The following is a 20,474-nucleotide window of genomic DNA, read 5'->3' on the forward strand; positions in this document are numbered from 1 at the left end:
CAGATGAGTAAACTAAATTTCTTGGTTAAGTTACACAGGAAAGCTACAACCAGGCTTGCCCTTCTTTTACCTGCTTTTTGTTAAGAACTATAAGGACTCTCTTTCTCAGCCACATGGGCAAAAACACACACTAAAAATTCACAATGGTGTTATCTTGTGGGGAAAAAAATAAATAAAAATAAAAATCAATGTTGTAGGAAGATGGAAGCCCCTAAAACTGATCTGAATCCCCAAGATAGGATTTGAAAAATAACAGGCCAACTGGACAAAGTGTGCTAGCCTTTGCATTTCAGCCAACAAATGTTTACTGAGCATCTTTTAAATGCCCAGGTAAATGCTGAGAGCTAAACAGAGAGGTCGGAGAAGGCAATGGCACCCCACTCCAGTACTCTTGCCTGGAAAATCCCATGGACGGAGGAGCCTGGTAGGCTGCAGTCCATGGGGTCGCTAAGAGTCAGACATGACTGAGCGACTTCACTTTCTCTTTTCACCTTCATGCACTGGAGAAGGAAATGGCAACCCACTGCAGTGTTCTTGCCTGGAGAATCCCAGGGACGGGGGAGCCTGGTGGGCTGCCGTCTGTGGGGTCGCACAGAGTCGGACACGACTGAAGCGACTTAGCAGCAGCAGCAGCAAACAGAGGTATATGTCATATCCCGAACCCAAAGGCTCTGCCACTTAACCTACTGGGTGACCTTGAACTCTGGGCTCCATTTCCTTATCTACAAAATAACTGACCCCAAAATCTGAAGTCCTTTCTAAATATAAGAAAAATTATATGATAATTTATTAGTATTTGTTATATCTAAGCAGTAGATTAAGCAACAAAGCAGGTTGCAAAGTCATACATAATTGAAAGCAATAAATTACTATCAAATCATCTTTAGTATCATTGTTTTCTTCTTAACAGATTATTTTCCTTTTTTCTCATACTATTTCACCCATATGGTCTCAATTATCATGCATTTAAACAACTATTCTTCTTTTGCAATATTTAAAACTGTCTCATTCACCAACTGATGTCAGCACACTATCAATTTTCATAACAGGCATTCACACAGTTGTCATATCTCAAGCAATAAAAATTAAAAACACATTTTAGTAGAATTATGTGGAGAAAATTATATGCATATTATTTGGATAAATCATATGGGAAATTTCTGTGAACCAATTTCAATTTTTGGTCTCCTGAAGTTAAAAAATTATGTTGCTATTTGTAAAGATCAGCATAGAGTATCTAATTCATTTGTGGGACTTCCCTGGTGGCTTCGATGGTAAAGCCTCTGCCTACAATGCGGGAGACCCAGGTTTGATCCTTGGGTCGGGAAGATCCTCTGGAGAAGGAAATGGCAACCCACTCCAGTACTCTTGCCTGGAAAATCCCATGGACAGAGAAGCCTGGTAGGCTATAGTCCATGGGGTTGCAAAGAGTCAGACACAACTGAGCAACTAACACACACACACACAATTCATTTGTAAACATCCCTTTCCACAGAGACGTTAGTCTGATTGGGGACATAAAGGGAAATCGAGTCAAATTCAAAACCTGTTAACAAATTTAAAAGTAAGGTTTTTAAAAAATTATTTCCATTATGAAAGAGGAAGACAGGAAACTATAAAATGTATTTTATCATTATTCCTCTATTTAACAGAAATATTTTCAAAAATCAACTGAATTTGTGTTAAATAAAAGAATCTGCCTGCAATGCAGGAGATCTGGATTCGATCTCTGAGTCAGAAAGATCCTCTAGAGAAGGAAATGGCAACCTACTCCAGTATTCTTGCCTGGAGAATTCCACGGACAGAGGAGACTGGTGAGCTAGCTACAGTCCATGGGATTGCAAAGTGTCCGGCATGACTTGAGTGATTAACACAAACAAAATCTATTTACTTGAGCAATATTGCCTGCTGTGCAAAAGCTGGCTTGTTTACTTGCTAGCATTTTCTACAACAGGACAGTACTACAATTGTATTTTACTGATATCTTTGTTTATATGGAACTGCATGTTATTAAAAGAATGGTGATTGGGGGCAGGAGGAGAAGGGGACAACAGAGGATGAGATGGCTGGATGGCATCACTGACTCAATGGACAAGTGTGAGTGAACTCCGGGAGTTGGTGATGGACAGGGAGGCCTGGCGTGCTGCGATTCATGAGGTCGCAAAGAGTTGGACACGACTGAGCAACTGAACTGAACTGAACTGAACAGCATTCATCTTGTTACAATGACATAAACCAAATTTAATTTAAAGATTTTCAAATTCTAAGAGAGGAATGTTTTTATTTTACTTTGTTATTTCTTGAAATCTGAAAACAGTGCAACTTAGTCCTAAGGAGCTTTTCTATTTCAAATTCTGAGCAATATTTAAAGCTTTATTGCAACTGAAGGGGAATAATTACCTAACATAGGAAAATAGGAATAAGAAAAAAAGAAGAAGAAATAAAATTCTGTAACTGTGCACCTTTTAACATAATATTAACACAGCTGAATCAGTGCATTTACACAGGACAACTAAGACTGTGGAACTCAAAACCGAGATGACTTAAATCAAACACAGTAGACTAGAGAGAGTGCCAGGGTCTGGTTAATTTCAGAAGTTGTATAGTTGTGACAGTAAGATGGAAGGAGTTGCTGATTATGTGGATGTTAAACAAGAAAGAAACAACAATAAAACAGAAACCTGAGCAGATGTATTGATTCACTCAGTTTTCTCACATGCTCAAAAAAATAAACTTCTCTAAATAAACACTGAAGACTAAAGCTAAAAGAAACATTTTTGAAGTGTAATTTAAAAAATACTCCCTAAAATATAAAAGTAGCACAAACACCAGAAAATTCAGCAGCACTTAAATAACCCAAACGGAGAATACCACTGTCTTAATGTCCACCTTTAGCATCCTTCTCACAGAATCCACAAATGGATTCCCAGAACTGGAAAGAAATCTCAAGCCAAAGCTTTTCCAGAGAAGTAACCATGTGTGATAATTTTGAAGCAGAAGTCAGGAAGCCATTGGGAGAGAAACACCAAGATTGTTCTTAGCTCAGAGTCAGGGTGGCAAAGACATCACTACAGAAAGACAACTGGTCCCCACCACACTCGCCCAAAGCTGGAAACCCTACCTTTTTTATCTTCTTGATGTCTGGATCCTCATCTTCTTGATTGCTTTGGTAAGGTCTCATTCGTTCCTTTGTTTTATTAAGAGCGATAATCTGTAACACAAAATTGGTCCATTTCATGACTTGGGAAACACTAGGCTAAAGCCATATATCACAGGAAGTTACGCTTACAAGGTAACTTATAAGATCCTCAGGAAACAGTCACTTTTCAGGCACATTATCTTCGTTTGATGCTAAGGCAGGGGAAGCCTGAACTTTACCCCAAACTTGTCTTATTATGCTGCTAACAAAAGTGCTTATAAGAAGTGACTGTGGAGAGTGTGAATGGGGGCCTGGGTTACAGAAACGTGAGTCCGAAACTAGACCCTGACTGCCAGCGATGACCAGACCAAGGCCTTCTCAGCATCTCAGTGGTGTGTCAAGCATCTCATCAATGGCAGCTTCCTGTAAAGCCCTCTGATCTCCAAATGCAGTGACACTCAGCTCCAAGCTCATGCTTTCTATACAGCAGAGTCACAGATCTCCTAGGGAAAATGGTAACTGCAAAGGGAACTCCAGAGCCCAGGGGCTCGGCCAAGCCAGTCAAGAAAACACAAAAAGGCAAAAAGAATGGAAACCACCTGGGGAATCTCTTTATAGCCTCAGCTCATTTTTGTGACTCAAAACCAGGTAGCCTCAGAACCACACTTAGCAATGAAATTCCTTGGACAGAGAATCTCTATCACTCAACTGCAGGCTCCTGAAAACTTAAGGACTGATTCAGATTTTACCAACAAGCAAACACTTAAAACGTTGAGATCATAGTTGCCCACTCAGACTTGTCTTTACATTTTGTCCCCATTACCAAACTCTCTCCTCTGCCATTTTTCTGGCAGGGAAGTGGGCAAATAAAAGGAGTAGGAAATAAATTATGGCTCCTGTCAAGCAACCACACAAGACAGACCTGCTACTGACAGTTTGTGGCTGCAATATATATTCAGACTAAAAAAGAACATAGTGAAGGCAGATAAGCACACACAAATAAATATTGGGGAACACTGCTTGGTGCTGAGTTTCTCTCATGGAGTAAATGCCAACCTCTTTCACTTAGCAGACAAGCATCTGCTCTAGCTAACTGTGTCGAAGACAGAACACAATAATTTTGTTTTAAATTACAGTGCCTGATATAGTCTTTTAAAATGCAGGTTTGTTATGTTTTTTGTTGTTGTTTTCACTATCTCAGATTTCAGGGTTGGATCGGGATGTTAACAACACTAATGATATGGTGGACAGTCTGCAACTTTTCATCCTCAGAGAAGCAATCAGATCCCAATGGGAACATCAGCTTAAACCCTGCTCTGTCTGCTGGAGGTGAGGTACACGGGCAGCAGGAGGTGAAAACCCTCTCAGAATTTGCAGAGTAAGTCTCAAAAGAAGATGTGAGGAAATGAAGAAGAAAATGTTGAATGACAGAGAAACAAGAAAGTACCCAGATTGAGGAGCCTGCGGTTTGTTTCTATCAACAAAGTTACAATCAGCAGTAGGTTTCATTCTGTCCTGTTCTTTTCTTTGAAGCTAAGAGGACACTATTGCACCACTGGTCAGAAAGAGTGGAAAAACTGCACTTTCTACATTCCTCTGCAATTCTTCAGGTATTGCTCACTTCCCACAAGGGATGACAGGACAACAAAGGGAGGTACACTCAGGTTTCTGTATACAGATGGAGGCACCTTGGGGAGGAGGGAGGACCCACAGACACCGCAACGGCTGCCGTCTCCACGACCACCTGAGTCAATCTCACTCTATGGGGGTGCAAAGCCCGAGGAGTTCACAGTGAGGGTAGGGCAGGGAGGGAGGCAGGAATTCCAGCTTCAGGAAACAAATGCACCCTAGCATATGTCACATACTTTAACCCAAATGAGTTTTTCAAAATTCTATAGAGGAGAAGGTTGGACTCTTTGGACTGAGAAAAAAAGCAAAGACTTTCTGACTTCATGTCTGGACCTTCTTTAGTTGTCATTCAGACTTTTACACTGAATCTATGACAGGTTCACAATAATCATTACTATGAATCCATCTGAAAACAGATAAATACTGTAGTCAATTCTTGAATATTCGAGCAAATGAATGACATCAGGAGCACACATAATGTAAAGCTGCATATTATCCTGATATTTTACTGTACATATTTACCTAATCCTACCTTAGAAAATATATTCATTTCTCATGTACCTGTGATGGCAGAGGACTAAGTTTGGGATCAAAATTTTGCCCCTATAGGCTTTAAGTAACCATAAGGAGATGACAATAAACATGAAACAATGAGGAGTCTATCAACTAGGAAATACCTCTGATTTAAGCCTTTCGATTTCTGTGTCTTGATCTTCAAGTTGATGCCGGAGTTGGTTAGCTGCAATTTTTTCTGTCTCTACGATCTGAACTAGATGAATGTACTTCTGCATTAATACTTCCCTCTCAATCAAAATGTCTGCATAACTTAAGAGAAAATTACAGTTAGTCATTGAGATATTATTCTACTACAGTTTCATATAGAACAGCATACTCTATGTTTATTTTAAAAGAAGCCATAGAGTTTAACTAACTCTATGTAAACATTAACGTTTGACTTACATTTGGTATACTTTAACTATGTAGACTTTGAATCATCACCTTTTTATATAACCTTTAGAAGAGTTGATTTTACAATGGCAGCAACTCACAACTTTGTCATATAAATGAGAAAGATGCAAAACAAATCTATTATTTTATAAAGAAAATAGTGGAACTTCTTTAATAAAAACTGAAGTCTTTGAATTGATGGAACATATTTAAAGTATTTCACGGGGTAAGGCACCAGCCAATCAGAATAAACCAACTACCAAGCAGAATGAATGCAGGAACCATCAGAAGAGGCCCTGGCTGCAGAGAACCCCGATGACTGTACCACCAGCCTGGCTCTCTTCAGGATTATGCGACCTCTGAATTCACGCTTCCCAAAACCATTAGAGGCAAAAACTTTATTCTAAAAACAAGTGTAGATTCTTGGGCCCTGACATCATCAGCCTAACTTGTTTCCACTACTTTGGCCAAGTGTGAAAAGCAAGACATTCTCTCTTAGATTTTTTATTGATCTCTGTGGCACCCAGATTTTTGCTTCCAGAGCTTCTTGTGCTATTTAGGGTGGTAAAATGTTTGTTTACCCATTCCCATAATCTTTTCCATATGATGTGATAACAGTAATAAATAATAACTATTTACTGAGCTTGTAGGATGTATCACTGGAGAAGGCAATGGCACCCCACTCCAGTACTCTTGCCTGGAAAATCCCAGGGACGGCGGAGCCTGATGGGCGGCTGTCTATGGGGTCGCACAGAGTCGGACACGACTGAAGCGACTTAGCAGCAGTAGCAGCAGCAGGATGTATCATATATATTCTCTTACTCCCAGAAACCCCAAGAGACAGACTTTATCACTTCAGTTGTACAGAGAAAGAATCTGATCCTCACAGCTAATAGGTGGCAGGGCTGGGATTCAAATCAAGGTCTGTCTGACCCCAAGCTCATGTTCTTAACCACAAGATAAACTGTCTCTCTAATGAGAAACAGCACACTGGATATAAACAAGAATATAATAACAGATAAGTTTTGAGCTATCTGTCCCCTTGATATATCTTCTACCCCACTACCTCTTCTTTGAGAACCTGGGCTGTGGCAGTCCTGTTTATACCACAAAATCTGCCCTCATGACCACATGGCACTGGTCTAAAAAGAGATAACTGGCCCAAGCTAAACCAAGCTGGATTATTTCTCTTTGGAATCTGGGAGTGTGCCTCTGACTTATTTGCTTGAACTGAGATGATATAAACTTGGAAACTCAGATCACTATTATTATCAGCCACATTTGGCCACACCCATGCCAAAACAAAGATAGAAAAGAATAAGCAGATGTTCAGAAAAACCTTTGGCTCTTTAGTTTCTGGTCCCAGACCCTCATGATATCTGAATATAATTTTACCCTTGGGTTTGGTGAGATCCTATTGCAGTTTCCACGTAATAAATTCTCTTTCTAGCCTACACTAGTTTGAAATAGATTTTTGTTGCCGCTGCTGCTAAGTCGCTTCAGTCGTGTCCGACTCTGTGCGACCCCATAGATGGCAGCCCACCAGGCTCCCCCGTCCCTGGGATTCTCCAGGCAAGAACATTGGAGTGGGTTGCCATTTCCTTCTCCAATGCATGAAAGTGAAAAGTGAAAGGGAAGTCGCTCAGTCATGTCCGACTCTTAGCGACCCCATGGACTGCACCCTACCAAGCTCCTCCATCCATGGGATTTTCCAGGCAAGAGTGCTGGAGTGGGGTGCCATTACTTGGAACTAAAAGAGTCTTAAGACAATTCTAAAAATCACAATTTTAGTTCAGTTATCTCAACCTTCTCAGCACTTACATCATGTGTGCCATTAGTGTTAGAAAAAAAAAAAAAAAGCATAGTGTCAGCAATATTTTAAGTCACTTGTTCTAAGAAATTACCCTAAGAGAAGGAAGAAAGGCTGTGTAAGTGTAAACGGGAAAAGGGGGAAAGGAGAAAAAAAAGGCACGGTCCTCAAAGAAATATGCTTTAGGGTACTTTAAAAGGAGGATGTAATAATAGCGCATGAGAAAATTACTTATTATAATAAAAACTCTACCCTTTCTCACCGGTTTTATTAGAAATATGCCAAATTTATTACAAACATGTTAGATCACTGTTAGGCAGCAAAAGAGTATTTTATTTTCTTCTATAAAAAGAAAAAGTCCAGACCAGTATGTAGAGCTGAATTCATGCAGACTTATCATTGATATATCTGGCTCCCTTCATTTCCAAGGTCCTGCTGAAATGCTAGGAAAACTGGTTTTTGTTTAAAGAAGGAAACCATAACAGCATTATAAAACAGGAAAATATGTCATCAACAGACCAGAAGTTTTATGAAATTCCACGAAGAGGAAAACCAAGAAGAATCAGAACGGTGGGAAAATCAGAGCAAGGAAATCACACAGGCAGACCCCTTGCACAGGCATGGTTCCCACCAAGAGTGGCCAGAGAAGCTCCAAGTCCAGAATCAACAAAGGACAGGAGACGGCAAGGGAAGGATCATCAGGGTCTTTCATTAAACAAGAGCCTTCAGAACATCTGGAAGTTAGGTTCCTCCTCTTCCCATTTTACAAGATAAAGAAAGAAAAGGTCCAACAGGCAAGAATGACATGCCCTCAAGTCAGCCGAAGATCTGCTCTCTGTAGAAAGCAGGCCGCCTTCCCAAAGAAGGCTCCTCGTGAAGGGATTAGACTCAGGCAGCAGAGCTTGGCTTTATATCACATCCACTGCAGACACAAGACAGAGAGCAAAAGGGAAAGGGAGAGGGACTAGGAGTGAAATACACTGTGTGACTTTTCTATCGGGTAACAAATTACCACAAATACAGTGGTTTAAACAGCACATACATATTATCTCATAGATTCTGTGGGTCAGTGTAGCTGGATCCTCAACTCAGAGTCTCCCAAGGTTGCTATCAAGGTGTCAGCCCAGGTGCCTTCTGTTCTAGAGGCGTGAATGAGAGAAGCCACACTCACGTTCACTCAGGCTGTTGGAAAAAGGGATTTTCTTGCAGCTACAGAACTCAGGCAGTTTGCGTCTTCAAGACCAGCCGGAGAGCATCTCTGACCTCAGGGGTGGGCTTCTACCCCCACCTCCCTCATTTGATTAAGTTAGGCCACTGAGGAAAAGCTCCTTTTTAATTAACTCAAAATCAACTGATTTAGGACCTTAATTAACCTGCAAAATCCCTTTTCCTTTACCATAGAATGTAATCTAGAAGCCACTATTCACTCGTGTTTGCTATATACTAGTTGCTGGTAGCAAGTCACAGGTGCCACCCAAGCACACTAAAGGGGGTGGAACCTGACAAGGGAGAGTCCCAGCCAACCTTGCTGCCATTGCTCACGTACCTGAAAACGAAGCCTGCACAACCACACAAGGCACAGACAGACCCTTGTTCACAGTCACAGCGTTAAGCCCAGGCCAGCTGCCTATAGTAACCCTCAAGATCCTGCATTTAGAAACAAAGATCACTAGACACTTGAGAAAATTAATCCCTAAGAAAAGTAGTAGGCGGCACGCAAGATGACCCCTAGTGATGGAACAGATCACAGCAAAAGTGATGGGATGGCACTTCCAAGATCAGTGTACAAGGAGACTCTGGATTCCATCTTATTATAGACCTTCTCTTATCTTGCCAGTTTGTGCTGGCCACTGCCATGTCGTGAGCTGCTACATGGAGAGGCCCACACAGACAGAAACTGAGAGAGGCCTCAGCCAACAGCTGATGAGAAACTGAGGCTTTCGTCCAACAACTGGCAAGGAAGTGAATCCAACCAACAATCATGTGAGTGAGTACCTTTTGAACCTGCTGATGTGACTGCAGACCTGGCTGACACCAGGATTGCTGCCTTGCGTCCTCAGGGCAGACGCATCCAGCAAAACCATACCTAGATTCCCGAGCCACAGACACTGCTGGGGACCGTAAGTTGTTTATTGTTTGTTTTTTTGTTTTTTTTTTTTTGTAAATGATGCATTTATTGTGATTATTCTTGTTTAATCTTTTTTTTTCATTTTCACCAAGAAGTTTATTGTTTTAAGCATTGGGGAGTAAACTGTCAAGCGGCAAGAGTTAATAAGTAAAGCCTCAAATGAACAAACAGAAGAGATACTAGGGAAACAAGACTAATCAGGCTACAGAGATTTATTATCTTCAGAGAGATATGGAAGGATAGTAAAGCCATAAAACAAAAAGCGGCTGGAAAAGAAGTGATCAGATAAAAGGAAGAGTTCTTGGAAACAAAAACAATTATTGAAAATTTTCAGGTCAATGAATGTGCTAACCAATAAACCAGACATGGCTAAAATCTAAGCTGGGTGGTGGCAGAGATAAAGAACACTGAACAAAAATACAAAGAGATTAAAAATAGGAAAGAAAATTTGAGCAGCCTGGAGTACAGATCCAAGAAGTCTAAAAACTATCTCATGGGAGTTTCAGAAGGAAAAAAAAACACAGACTGTGATGGGGAGAAAATAATCAAGAAATTCAAGAAACCTTCCTTGAACTGAACACGGTACAGTTCAAATAGAAAGGCTAATCCAAATGCCAGAGAGAACAAATTTAAAAAATGTCATACCCTCTCACACCCTTGTAAAATATCAGAGCTCTAAGGATAGAGAAAAATTATGAAATCTTCCAAAGAGAAACCATAGGTTAGCTAAAGAAAGTGAGTATCAAGCAGATGCGTTCCTCCTCAGTAACCTAGGGAGTTAGATCACAATAGAGAATTGAACACCAGCCTTGATAGTTGGTACGTAACATTTGTATAACCATGATGCAAATGCCCCTCACTGTTTTTTAATTTTCAGAACCAACAGTGGTTTAATTAAATTTATAGAACAGAAGGTAAATGTTTAAAAAAGTTTATAAACAGAGAATAAATAATAGTGAAAGTAATAAAACCTCAGGGTTAGAAGAGAGAAAAGAACAATAAAAACATATTAAATGTCTCAAATTATGTATCTTGCATAGCAGAGAGTCAATACACACTGTCCAAAGTTGGTAAATTAACAGAGGCTTAATGATATGATTTTAAGATATAAAGTCAACCATTGTGAGTAACACAAACAGAGGGGACAGAGGAAGGAGAGGTAAGAGATTTGTAAGAGTCTTAAAGTCTTCATCTTTATAACAGGGAGCCAATAATATTGCTTAAAATTATTGAGTCAAGAAATAGATAAAAGGACGTCATAGAAAATAATATATGTATGAATAATAAATACAGAAAAAAGGTGCTACTACTTAATCATATAAATAAAAATTGTTTCTTTCACAAGGGCTTCCCTTGTGGCTCAGCTGGTAAAGAATGTGCCTGCAATGAGGGAGACCTGGGTTTGATCCCTGGATTGGGAAGATCCCTTGGAGAATGGAAAGGCTACCTAGCCTGGAGAATTCCATGGATTATATAGTCCACAGGGTCACAAAGAGTCAGACATGACTGCACAACTTTCACTTTTAAAAACTGTTTATCAAATGTATCAAGAGTTTCAGTAAACAATGCTACTCAGCGCCAGCAAAGATATGTTAAAACGGCTACACTACTGGAGTGAACTATGTCACAATATGTATCAAGATACACTAAAAAGGTCATACACATCCTTGGTCATTGTAATTACACTTCTAATAATCTAACCCAAGGAAAATAAACAGAGGTTTGCACAAAGATGTACAAAGAAACAAGATGTGCATTCATTAATTATTTTAATGACTATAAGAAAGTGCAAACAATCTAAATGTACATGTATATAATATGGAAGTGATTAAACAAGCAATAGTAGATCTACACAGTGGAATGATACATGCCATTTACAATCATATTTTAAAAGAACAGTAACATAATGAAGACATATCCAAGACTCACTAATAAGTGAGCAACAACAATAACAAAAACTCCAGGAGACAAAAATAAACATGTTTTGTGCATGCACATAAGTTCAGTTGCAGAGAGAGAAAATTATGTATATCACAGATATAAGGGTTGGGAAGGAGGGGTGACCAAGAGGGAATGATAGGCACTCCAAATACAAAGAGCAGTGTTCTTTCACTAGTAAAATTATGGGTAATTTTTAATTAACTTCTTTTGTGCTTTTCTGTATTTTTCCAGCACCTCTATAATTTTAAGCAGAAACCCCACATACACCAATCCTAATGACAGAGATTTATTCTGTGAGACAGGATTATGTAATGTTTATTTCCTTCTTAATATGTCCCTATGACTTCAAATTCATTCTTTCATCCAATGTTTATTGACCGGTATGTACCCAGAAACTGTTCAAAGCACTGGAGACAGGAGTAAACAAAGCAGAAAAAAAACAAAAAAAAACCTGTGCTCTTATGAAGTTTACACTGTAGTACAGAGCAAAAAAAAAAAAGGTCTTAATGACCCAGATAACCATGATAATGTGGTCACTTACCTAGAGCCAGACATCCTGGAGTGTGAAGTCAGGTAGGTCTTAGGAAGCATTACTATAAACAAAGCTATTGGAGGTGATGGAATTCCAGCTGAGCTATTCCAAATCCTAAACAATGATGCTGTGAAAATGCTGCACTCAACACATCAGCAAATTTGGAAAACTCAGCACTGGCCACAGGACTGGAAAGAGTCAGTTTTCATTCCAATCCCAAAGAAGGGAAATGCCAAAGGATGTTCAAACTGCCATATAATTGTGCCCATGCCAGTAAGGTTTTTCTCAAAATTCTTCAAGCTAGGCTTCAGCAGTATGTGAACCTAGAACTTCCACACGGACAAGCTGGATTTAGAAAAGACAGAGGAACCAGAGATCAAATTGCCAACATTCTCTGGATAAGCAAAGGAATTCCAGAAAAACATCTACCGCTGCTTCATCGACTATGTTAAAGCCTTTGACAGTATGGATCACAACAAACTGTGGAAAATTCTTAAAGAGGTGGGAATACCACACCACCTTATCTGTCTCCTGAGAAACCTGTATATGGGTCAAGAAGCAACAGTTAGAACTGGACATGGAACAATGACTGGTTCAAAATTGGGAAAGGACTGCATCAAAGCTGTATATTTTCATCCTGCTTATTTAACTTATATGCAGAGTACATCATGCAAAAAAGCAAAGAGGAACTAAGAAGCCTCTTGATGAGGGTGAAAGAGCAGAGTGAAAAAGCTGGCTTAAAACTCAACATTCAAAAACCTAAGATCATGGCATCCAGTCCATCATTTTATGGCAAATAGAAGGGGAAAAGCAGAAGCAGTAACAGATTTTATTTTCTGTGGCTCCAAAATCATTGTGGATGGTGACTGCAGCCATGAAATTAAAAGATGCTTGATCCTTGGAAAGAAAGTAATGACAAACCTAGACAGCATATTAAAAAGCAGAGATATCACTTTGCTGACAATGGTCCATATAGTCAATGCTATGGTCCTTCCAGTAGTAATGTATGGATACGAGAGTTGGAGCATAAAGAAGGTTGAGCACCAAAGAATTGATGCCTTCGAATTGTGGTGTTGGAGAAGATTCTTGAGAGTCCCTTGGACTGCAAAGAGATCAAATTAGTCAGTCTTAAAGGAACTCCACCCTGAATAGTCATTGGAAGGACTGATGCTGAAGCTGAAGCTCTAATACTTTGGCCACCTGATGCAAGGAGCCAACTCCCTGGAAAAGATCCTGATGCTGGGAAAAACTGAAGGAAAAAGGAGAAGGGAGTGGCAGAGGAAGAGATAGTTAGATAGCATCACTGACTCAGTGGACATAAATCTGAGCAAATTCCATGAGACAGTGAAGGACAGGTGTGCTGCAGTCCATGGGGTCGCAAAGAGTCAGGCACAACTTAGCGACTGAACAACAACACAGCAAAAGACATTAATGTAAGAAAAATCTGTAGTGTGCTGTTGCTGTTTCGTCCTTCTCCAGGGGATGTTCACAACCCAGGGATCAAACCCATGTCTCCTGCATTGGCAGGTGGATTCTTTATCACTAAGGCATCTGGGAAGCCCAAGCAGTATGCTACTGGTGATCATTCCTTAAAGGAGAAAAACAGAGGAGTAGGAAAGGAAATGGGGGAGACGGGGTTACCATTTTAACCAGGGTATGAGAGAGGCTCTTTACTGAGAAGCCAGCACTGGACTAATGAATGATCTGAGAAGACAGCCTTGTGGCCAGCTCAGGGGGAGCCTGACAGGCAGAGGAAACAGCAAGTGCAAAAGCCCTGTGGTGGGAGTGGGTCTGACCTGTATGGGAATGGCAAAGTGGCCGGTTTACTAGGGGGCATACATGAGAGGAAGAAGAGGGGACAAGATTTTAATGCATGTAGGGTTCTAGAGACCAATCTAAAGTCTCGGTTTTCACCCTGTATGAGATGCAGAACTTTAATCAGAGGCATGGCAAGATCTGACTTCTTTACAGGATCACACTGGATGCTGTGATACGAAAAGACAGAGCTGAGGGGTGGAGTATAAAGAAGAAAAGGAAACCAGTGGAATTTCCACAATAATCCAGGAAAAGTGTTAAAGACTAGTCCATGCTAGATGATCATCTAGACGATCATGTAGCATGGGACCTGGCACAAAACAGTCATTCAAATGAAATCATTGTCAAATGAAAAAAATGTCACTTAATATGATTTGTTTTGCACAGTTTATTCTTTTTACAAAATAATTTGCTTTTCTCATAATTTTCAAGTCATTTGAAGTATTTCATTGGGTCTCCCTAGTTTACTCTTATGGGGATATTGTCCCACCTTAAAAATCATAGTTTTTTTTTTTATGTACCCCACTAGTAAAATAAAAAATGTACTACAGACTGGGTCAAATCATTGAAGACACATGCACGGCTTCCCTTTAGTGTAAGAGTTTTCAGAGCACCGCTATTTCTCTTCTACTATATTATCAATACATGTTTTGTCTGATTAAATTTTCTGGTTACTAGATAATGCTCAGGTTTAAGTGTTTCAGTCTAAACTATTCATTACTTCTGTTTTGCAATTTATTCACATATTAGTTTTTGTTATTCAGTTTAAGATTCCTTGAGAAAAAACGGTTCCTCACTGCCAAAGGAAATAATAAAATTAAGCCATATAAATGAACATGATGAAAACCAAACTAAGCTGTTGAGTACCAACAGATGGCAAGTCTGAGAAATATATATGGGAGTAAAATATTCTTGGGTAATATGTATAATCAAAACCACTACTCCATGCAAGAGAGAAGAAATATTCCAGTAGAATCCTGAAGAGTTCAGAGATAAGGCACAGTATAAAATCACAGGCCTTAAAATTATCAGGAAGGAATTTTACTTGGGCCAGAACCTTATCTGAGTTATTCTGCCCTGTCTTTTTTTGTCCTTCAGCTGCTCCAAGTCTTAGTTGTGGCAGGGTCTTTAAGTTGAGGCACGTGGGATCTAGTTTCCTGACCAGGGACTGAACCTTGGCCCCCTGCACTGGGAGCGCAGAGTCTTAGCCCCTGGACCACCAGGGAAGTCCTTTATCCTAGCTATTTTGGTTGAAGATATATTTGCTAATGAGAGAGAGAGATGTGTCTAATACACTGCTGCTGCTGCTAAGTCGCTTCAGTCGTGTCCAACTCTGTGCGACCCATAGACGGCAGCCCACCAGGCTTTCCCGTCCCTGGGATTCTCCAGGCAAGAACACTGGAGTGGGCTGCCATTTCTAATACGCTAGACAATTATAATTACAATTAGCATATATATCTAGCATATCAAAGAAAGGGAGAGAACTACAGTAAAACCCAAACTAAAAAGCTGTATAATAGGTAACTAAAGAAACAGTTTCACTAGCTCCAGGGTTATGCTAAATTTTATTGAGAAAACTTTGGAATCAGCATTCAGAGGCATCGTGGAGTCTTTGGGAACTGGAGAAATCCAGTTCAGGATGACAGCATTGTGGTTCCCAGCTAAACAATGTTTGAGCACAGGCAGCAGCACTCTTATCTAAGCAAGACCAGGCCTTCAGGCATCATTACAGCCACCTTAACATTGCTACCCTCCATTTTTCTGGCTCTCAACTGCTCTTACATCAATAGGTCCACTCCACTGGCTTATCAATATTTTCCAGGTATCACATCAGTGTTAGAGGTTCTAACACTAATTTACTCCCAGTAATCTCTTTTTTTCTACAAACAGGCTCTTCTTTCCTACACTGTCCCCTTTACAATAAGTGGAAACTCAAGCATCTCTGTTAGGAGAGATCAAAAAAAGAAATAAAATTTAAGGACTAAGGATGTCAGAGTTGGACTATAAAGAAAGCTGAGTGCCGAAGAATTGATGCTTTAGAACTGTGGTATTGAAGAAGACTCTTGAGAGTCCCTTGGACTGCAAGGAGATCCAACCAGTCCATCCTGAAGGAGACCAGTCCTGAATATTCACTGGAAGGGACTGATGCTGAAGCTGAAATTCCAATACTTTGGCCACCTAATGCGAAGAACTGACTCACTAGAAAAGACCCTGATGCTGGGAAAGATTGAAGGCAGGAGGAGAAGGGGGTGACAGAGGATGAGCTGGTTGGATGGCATCACTGACTCAATGGCCATGAGTTTGAGTAAGCTCCAGGAGTTGGTGATGGACAGGGAAGCCTGGTGTGCTGAAGTCCGTGGGGTCGCAAAGAGTCATACAGGACTGAGCGACTAAACTGAAAGCTCCCTCTTTTAAACACTGCTTTCTTTTCAGTTCACAGTTGTAGTTCATTACTTACAACATCTGATTAACTTTGGGACATGTGAAAAGTTGTCACTAATCTTTTCTAAAGCACAATTAAATATAAAAAAATGAGCAAAACATTGTTATAAGGAAGTATAACAGAAAGCCAATAATGGTAAAGTTATTACTTTGACAGAAAGAAATGTTAAGGAATGCTTCTAAAACTAAATACATTTTATAGTATAGTAGTATATTTAAAAAGTGAGGAACATGTTTTATATCACAATTGATACTGATGACCCCTTCCTAACACTGAGACTTTTCTTTCTTTACAAATATGCATAAATAAGTATTGGTAGAATTCTCTTTATGATCACCAAAAATTCTTGAGCCAAAGTATATATCTAACTATATTCATTAAACACAAATGAATTAAAGGCGTTTATAAATTTTTGTGTTTAATTTCTACTATGAGGACTCTGAACAAAATAGCAATGGAAACAGGTGTTGGTGGGACTGTGGAAAAACTGGAACCCTCATACACTGCTAGTGGGAATGGAAAGTAGTGTATCCATGGGGGAACAGTCTGGCAGTTCCTTGAAAAGCTACACATAGAGATGCTACACGAGCCAATAATTCTTGCCTTGTGCTAAGTTGCTCAGTCATGTCCAACTCTTTGTGACCCTATAAACTGTAGCCCTCAGGCTCCTCTGTCCATGGGATTCTCCAGGCAAGAACACTGGAATGGGTTACCATGCCCTCCTCCAGGGAATCTTCCCAACCCAGGGATTGAACGTGTGTCAAACCCGTGTCTCTCATATCTCCTGTGTTGGCAGCTGGGTTCTTTACCACTAGTGCCATCTGAGAACTGAAAACATAAATCCACACAAAATCTAGTACACAAAGATTCACAGTGGCACTGCTCATAACAGCAAAAAGAGGAAACAACCCAAATGTCCACCAATTAATGAATGAACAAAAAGCAGTATAGTCACACAATGGAATAGTATTCAGCCATAAAAAGGGTGGAGGGCTGATTATGCTACAGCATGAATGAACCTTGATAACTTTATGTTAAGTGAAAGAAAGTGAAGTCACTCAGTCGTGTCCGACTCTTTGCGACCCCATGGACTGTAGCCTATCAAGCTCCTCCGTCCATGGAATTCTCCAGGCAAGAGTACCGGAGTGGATTGCCATTTCCTTCTCCAGGGGATCTTCCTGGCCCAGGAATCGAACCCAGGTCTCCCGCATTGCAGGCAGACGCTTTACCGTCTGAGCCACCAGGGACAGAGACAAATGCATTTATATGAAATGTCCAGAATTCACAAATCCATAGAGACAGCAAGTAGATCAGTGGTTGGCTAGGGCTAGGGAAATCAGGGAATAGGGAGTAACTGCTAATTGATGGGGTTTTTTTCTTGAGTGTTGAAAATGTTCTGGAATTAGGTAGTGGTGATGGTTGCATAACTTTGTGAATATACCAGAAATCACTAAATCACAATCTTTAAAATGGTACATTTTTATGGTATGTGAATTACATCTCAATTTTTAAAATAATACTACTTTGTAAAAAGCAATGGAATGACTTCTCCCCAAAACCAGTATTTTCACTGCATGATAAATCAAAAAAATTTATGTCAAAAATGCCATAGATTTAAGTACAAGATAAAAAATGACATGGGCTTACAACAAATATGAAAAATAGAAAATATCTCTGTTACACAAAGAGCTCACAAACAAACTGATAAGAAAAACACCAATTGGAAAAATGGGGAATGGATATGAGATAGTAATTCATATAGGTAGTAGAGACAAATATTAACAATAGCAAAAAATAGTCTCACCAATAATCAAGGAAATACTCATTACACAAGATACTATTCTCTACCCATCAATATAATAAAGATTTAAAAAAATGATTCCAGCTTTCTCATGCCCTAGCAGAGGGAGATTAAACTGGTACCCACATTTCTGAAAAGCAACTTGGCCCTGTGCCAAGAGCAGGGATAAGAGATGAGCAGGACACGTTTGCATTGAAGGAATTCAAGCTGACAGGGAGAAGCAGAGAAACAAATCAATGCAATAATCTCATAGAGGCTCAGAGATAAATAAGAGGTTACAGTAGGGGCTCAAAGAAGGGAATGGTCAGCACTTCCCTGAGCTGGAGAAAGAGGATCCAGGAAGATGGTGCAGATGACTGAGAGCTGAGCCTGAAAGACGAGCTGGAGTTACTCAGGCTGGAGGGACACCCCAGCACATCAGAATTCCTGAGCTCAGGACATGGGAGGTAGCGGTGGTGTGGTGTGGGATGGCATGAGAAGCTCACAAAGGTTAGCTCAGAGGGTCCTTGCTTGACTGGCTCACTGCATCCCAGAACTTGCTAGGGAGGGAATAAACATCAGTTGAATGAATGAATTTTTTTTTCCTTAAAAGCAGCATGGGGGACCATCATACTATTCTCCCGACCCTTGTATCTGTTTAAATTTTTATATTATAAGAAAATTGACTTTAATAACTAAAATTACTCAAGGGCACCCTGGAATTCTTCTAGAAGATCAGATGTTTTCTTCAGAAAGGGTATTCTGGTAATCGTGTAGAGGACAGATCAGAATGATACACATTTGGAAGGGAGACCTCTTGCAGAAAACTATGAGTTTAGTTTTAGGCTTACTGAGTATCAGTCTATCTATACACACACGTGCAAATACATAGGAAAAAAAAAAAAAGAACAAATTGTGACCAGTAAGTACCTCTGAGGACATAAGTAGGCTTGGAGAATGTTGGGGGAGAGGGGAAGGATATGAGTGGAAACTAGAACTTTTTACCCTCTGCACTTGTGCATTGTTTAAATTTTCTTTTTGGAGAATTTGCATTTATAGGTATTATTTGTGTAATTCAAAAATAAGTACTAAATACAAAATGGCAAGTTGAAGTTACATAAGGAGGGAAAAGCTCTGGAAAGTCATGTTGACCCAGGTGACACAGCTTCAGTGGGGGAGAGACAGAAACCCACCCCCAGAGGCTGGAAAGAGCAGGAGTGTGTACAAAGAAAGAACAAACAAATCATTTCTCCAAGAAACCTGGCTGCACTTTCAAGAGTGGTCAGCAGCTAGAGGAGGATTTAGGGACAAGGCAAAGGGTTTCTAGTTTTTAGGTGGGAGACAAATATTTAAGAAAAACCAAAGAACACAAGAGAAAAGTCGTGTTGAGCAGGATAAAGGGAGAGAGGAGGCTCAGGGAAACCCACTGGAACTGTAAGAGAGAAATGAATCAATTATCCAGCAAGAAAATCAGAGGGAAGAAGCCAATGGTAGAGATCTTCCTTGAACCAGAGAGGTTCTCTGGAGGCGACCCCCTGCAGAGGGTGAGCCCACGTGCACATGAGGACCCGCTCCGTGAGTGGAGACTCAAGGTCGCACTGCGGTGTCAGCTGACACTTAAGGAAGGAGACAAGACAAGCATCTGAGGCAAACACTCTGTGAGGAAAAGGAAAGATAACTGACGGGTAGGAGGATTAACAAAGGGCTGCAAATAAGACAATCCAAGCCTAATTTTTCTCCACAGAAAACAATTTCTACTATCCAACCAAGCAAATCTTTCAGTCCACAAACACGACTCCTTTTCTTTTGTGTTGCACTCTTCAAACTCTAAGGGGAAAAGTACTGAAGTCTCTTTCATTGTGGCAGATGTGGAGGCAAAGGTCTGACAGACCTTCTTGGTAAAGAAAGACAAAATCTCAAACACACAAAATCCACATCTTCAGCTTTTTAACAGTGGCAGTCTTGCTGTTACAAAAAGAATACAAAATATGCCCTTGGGATTGCTCTAGGCTGTATAACATTACCATACGTTTCTGATTTCCTAGTCTTGTGGCTTTGCTGTGATACATAAAACATTTTCAGCTTTTCTGTGTAATCACGCTTCTGACTTGTGAAGGACTTCCCCATGCTCAATCTACAAAGTGCTAATTTTATGGGGATGACAGGATACATACAGTGGCCTTCAGTGTTGGACAGATTTTGTATTATACACTTTGCTCCAAAGTAAGCCTCTAGCCAGGTAAAAAGAATGAGGTTACAGGCATTAGGTGTTTGGTGCAATTACCATGGGGGTGTGTGTGTGTGTGTGT

General features: G+C 40.2%; 1 protein-coding gene across 3 annotated transcripts in view; it reads right to left on the bottom strand.

The window, feature by feature from the left end:
- RASGRF2 (Ras protein specific guanine nucleotide releasing factor 2) overlaps positions 1–20,474 on the bottom strand; it is a 266,845-nt gene that overhangs the window by 161,230 nt on the left and 85,141 nt on the right. For all 3 annotated transcript variants that reach the window (XM_027545701.1, XM_027545703.1, XM_027545704.1), the window contains exons 3-4: positions 5,446–5,593; positions 3,122–3,211 (exon numbers count right to left, since the gene is read on the bottom strand). In XM_027545701.1, the coding sequence (XP_027401502.1) occupies positions 3,122–3,211; positions 5,446–5,593 (238 nt within the window). The remainder of the gene's footprint in view (positions 1–3,121; positions 3,212–5,445; positions 5,594–20,474) is intronic.

Source organism: Bos indicus x Bos taurus, chromosome 7 (assembly GCF_003369695.1).
Source record: "Bos indicus x Bos taurus breed Angus x Brahman F1 hybrid chromosome 7, Bos_hybrid_MaternalHap_v2.0, whole genome shotgun sequence".
Lineage (NCBI taxonomy): Eukaryota > Metazoa > Chordata > Mammalia > Artiodactyla > Bovidae > Bos > Bos indicus x Bos taurus.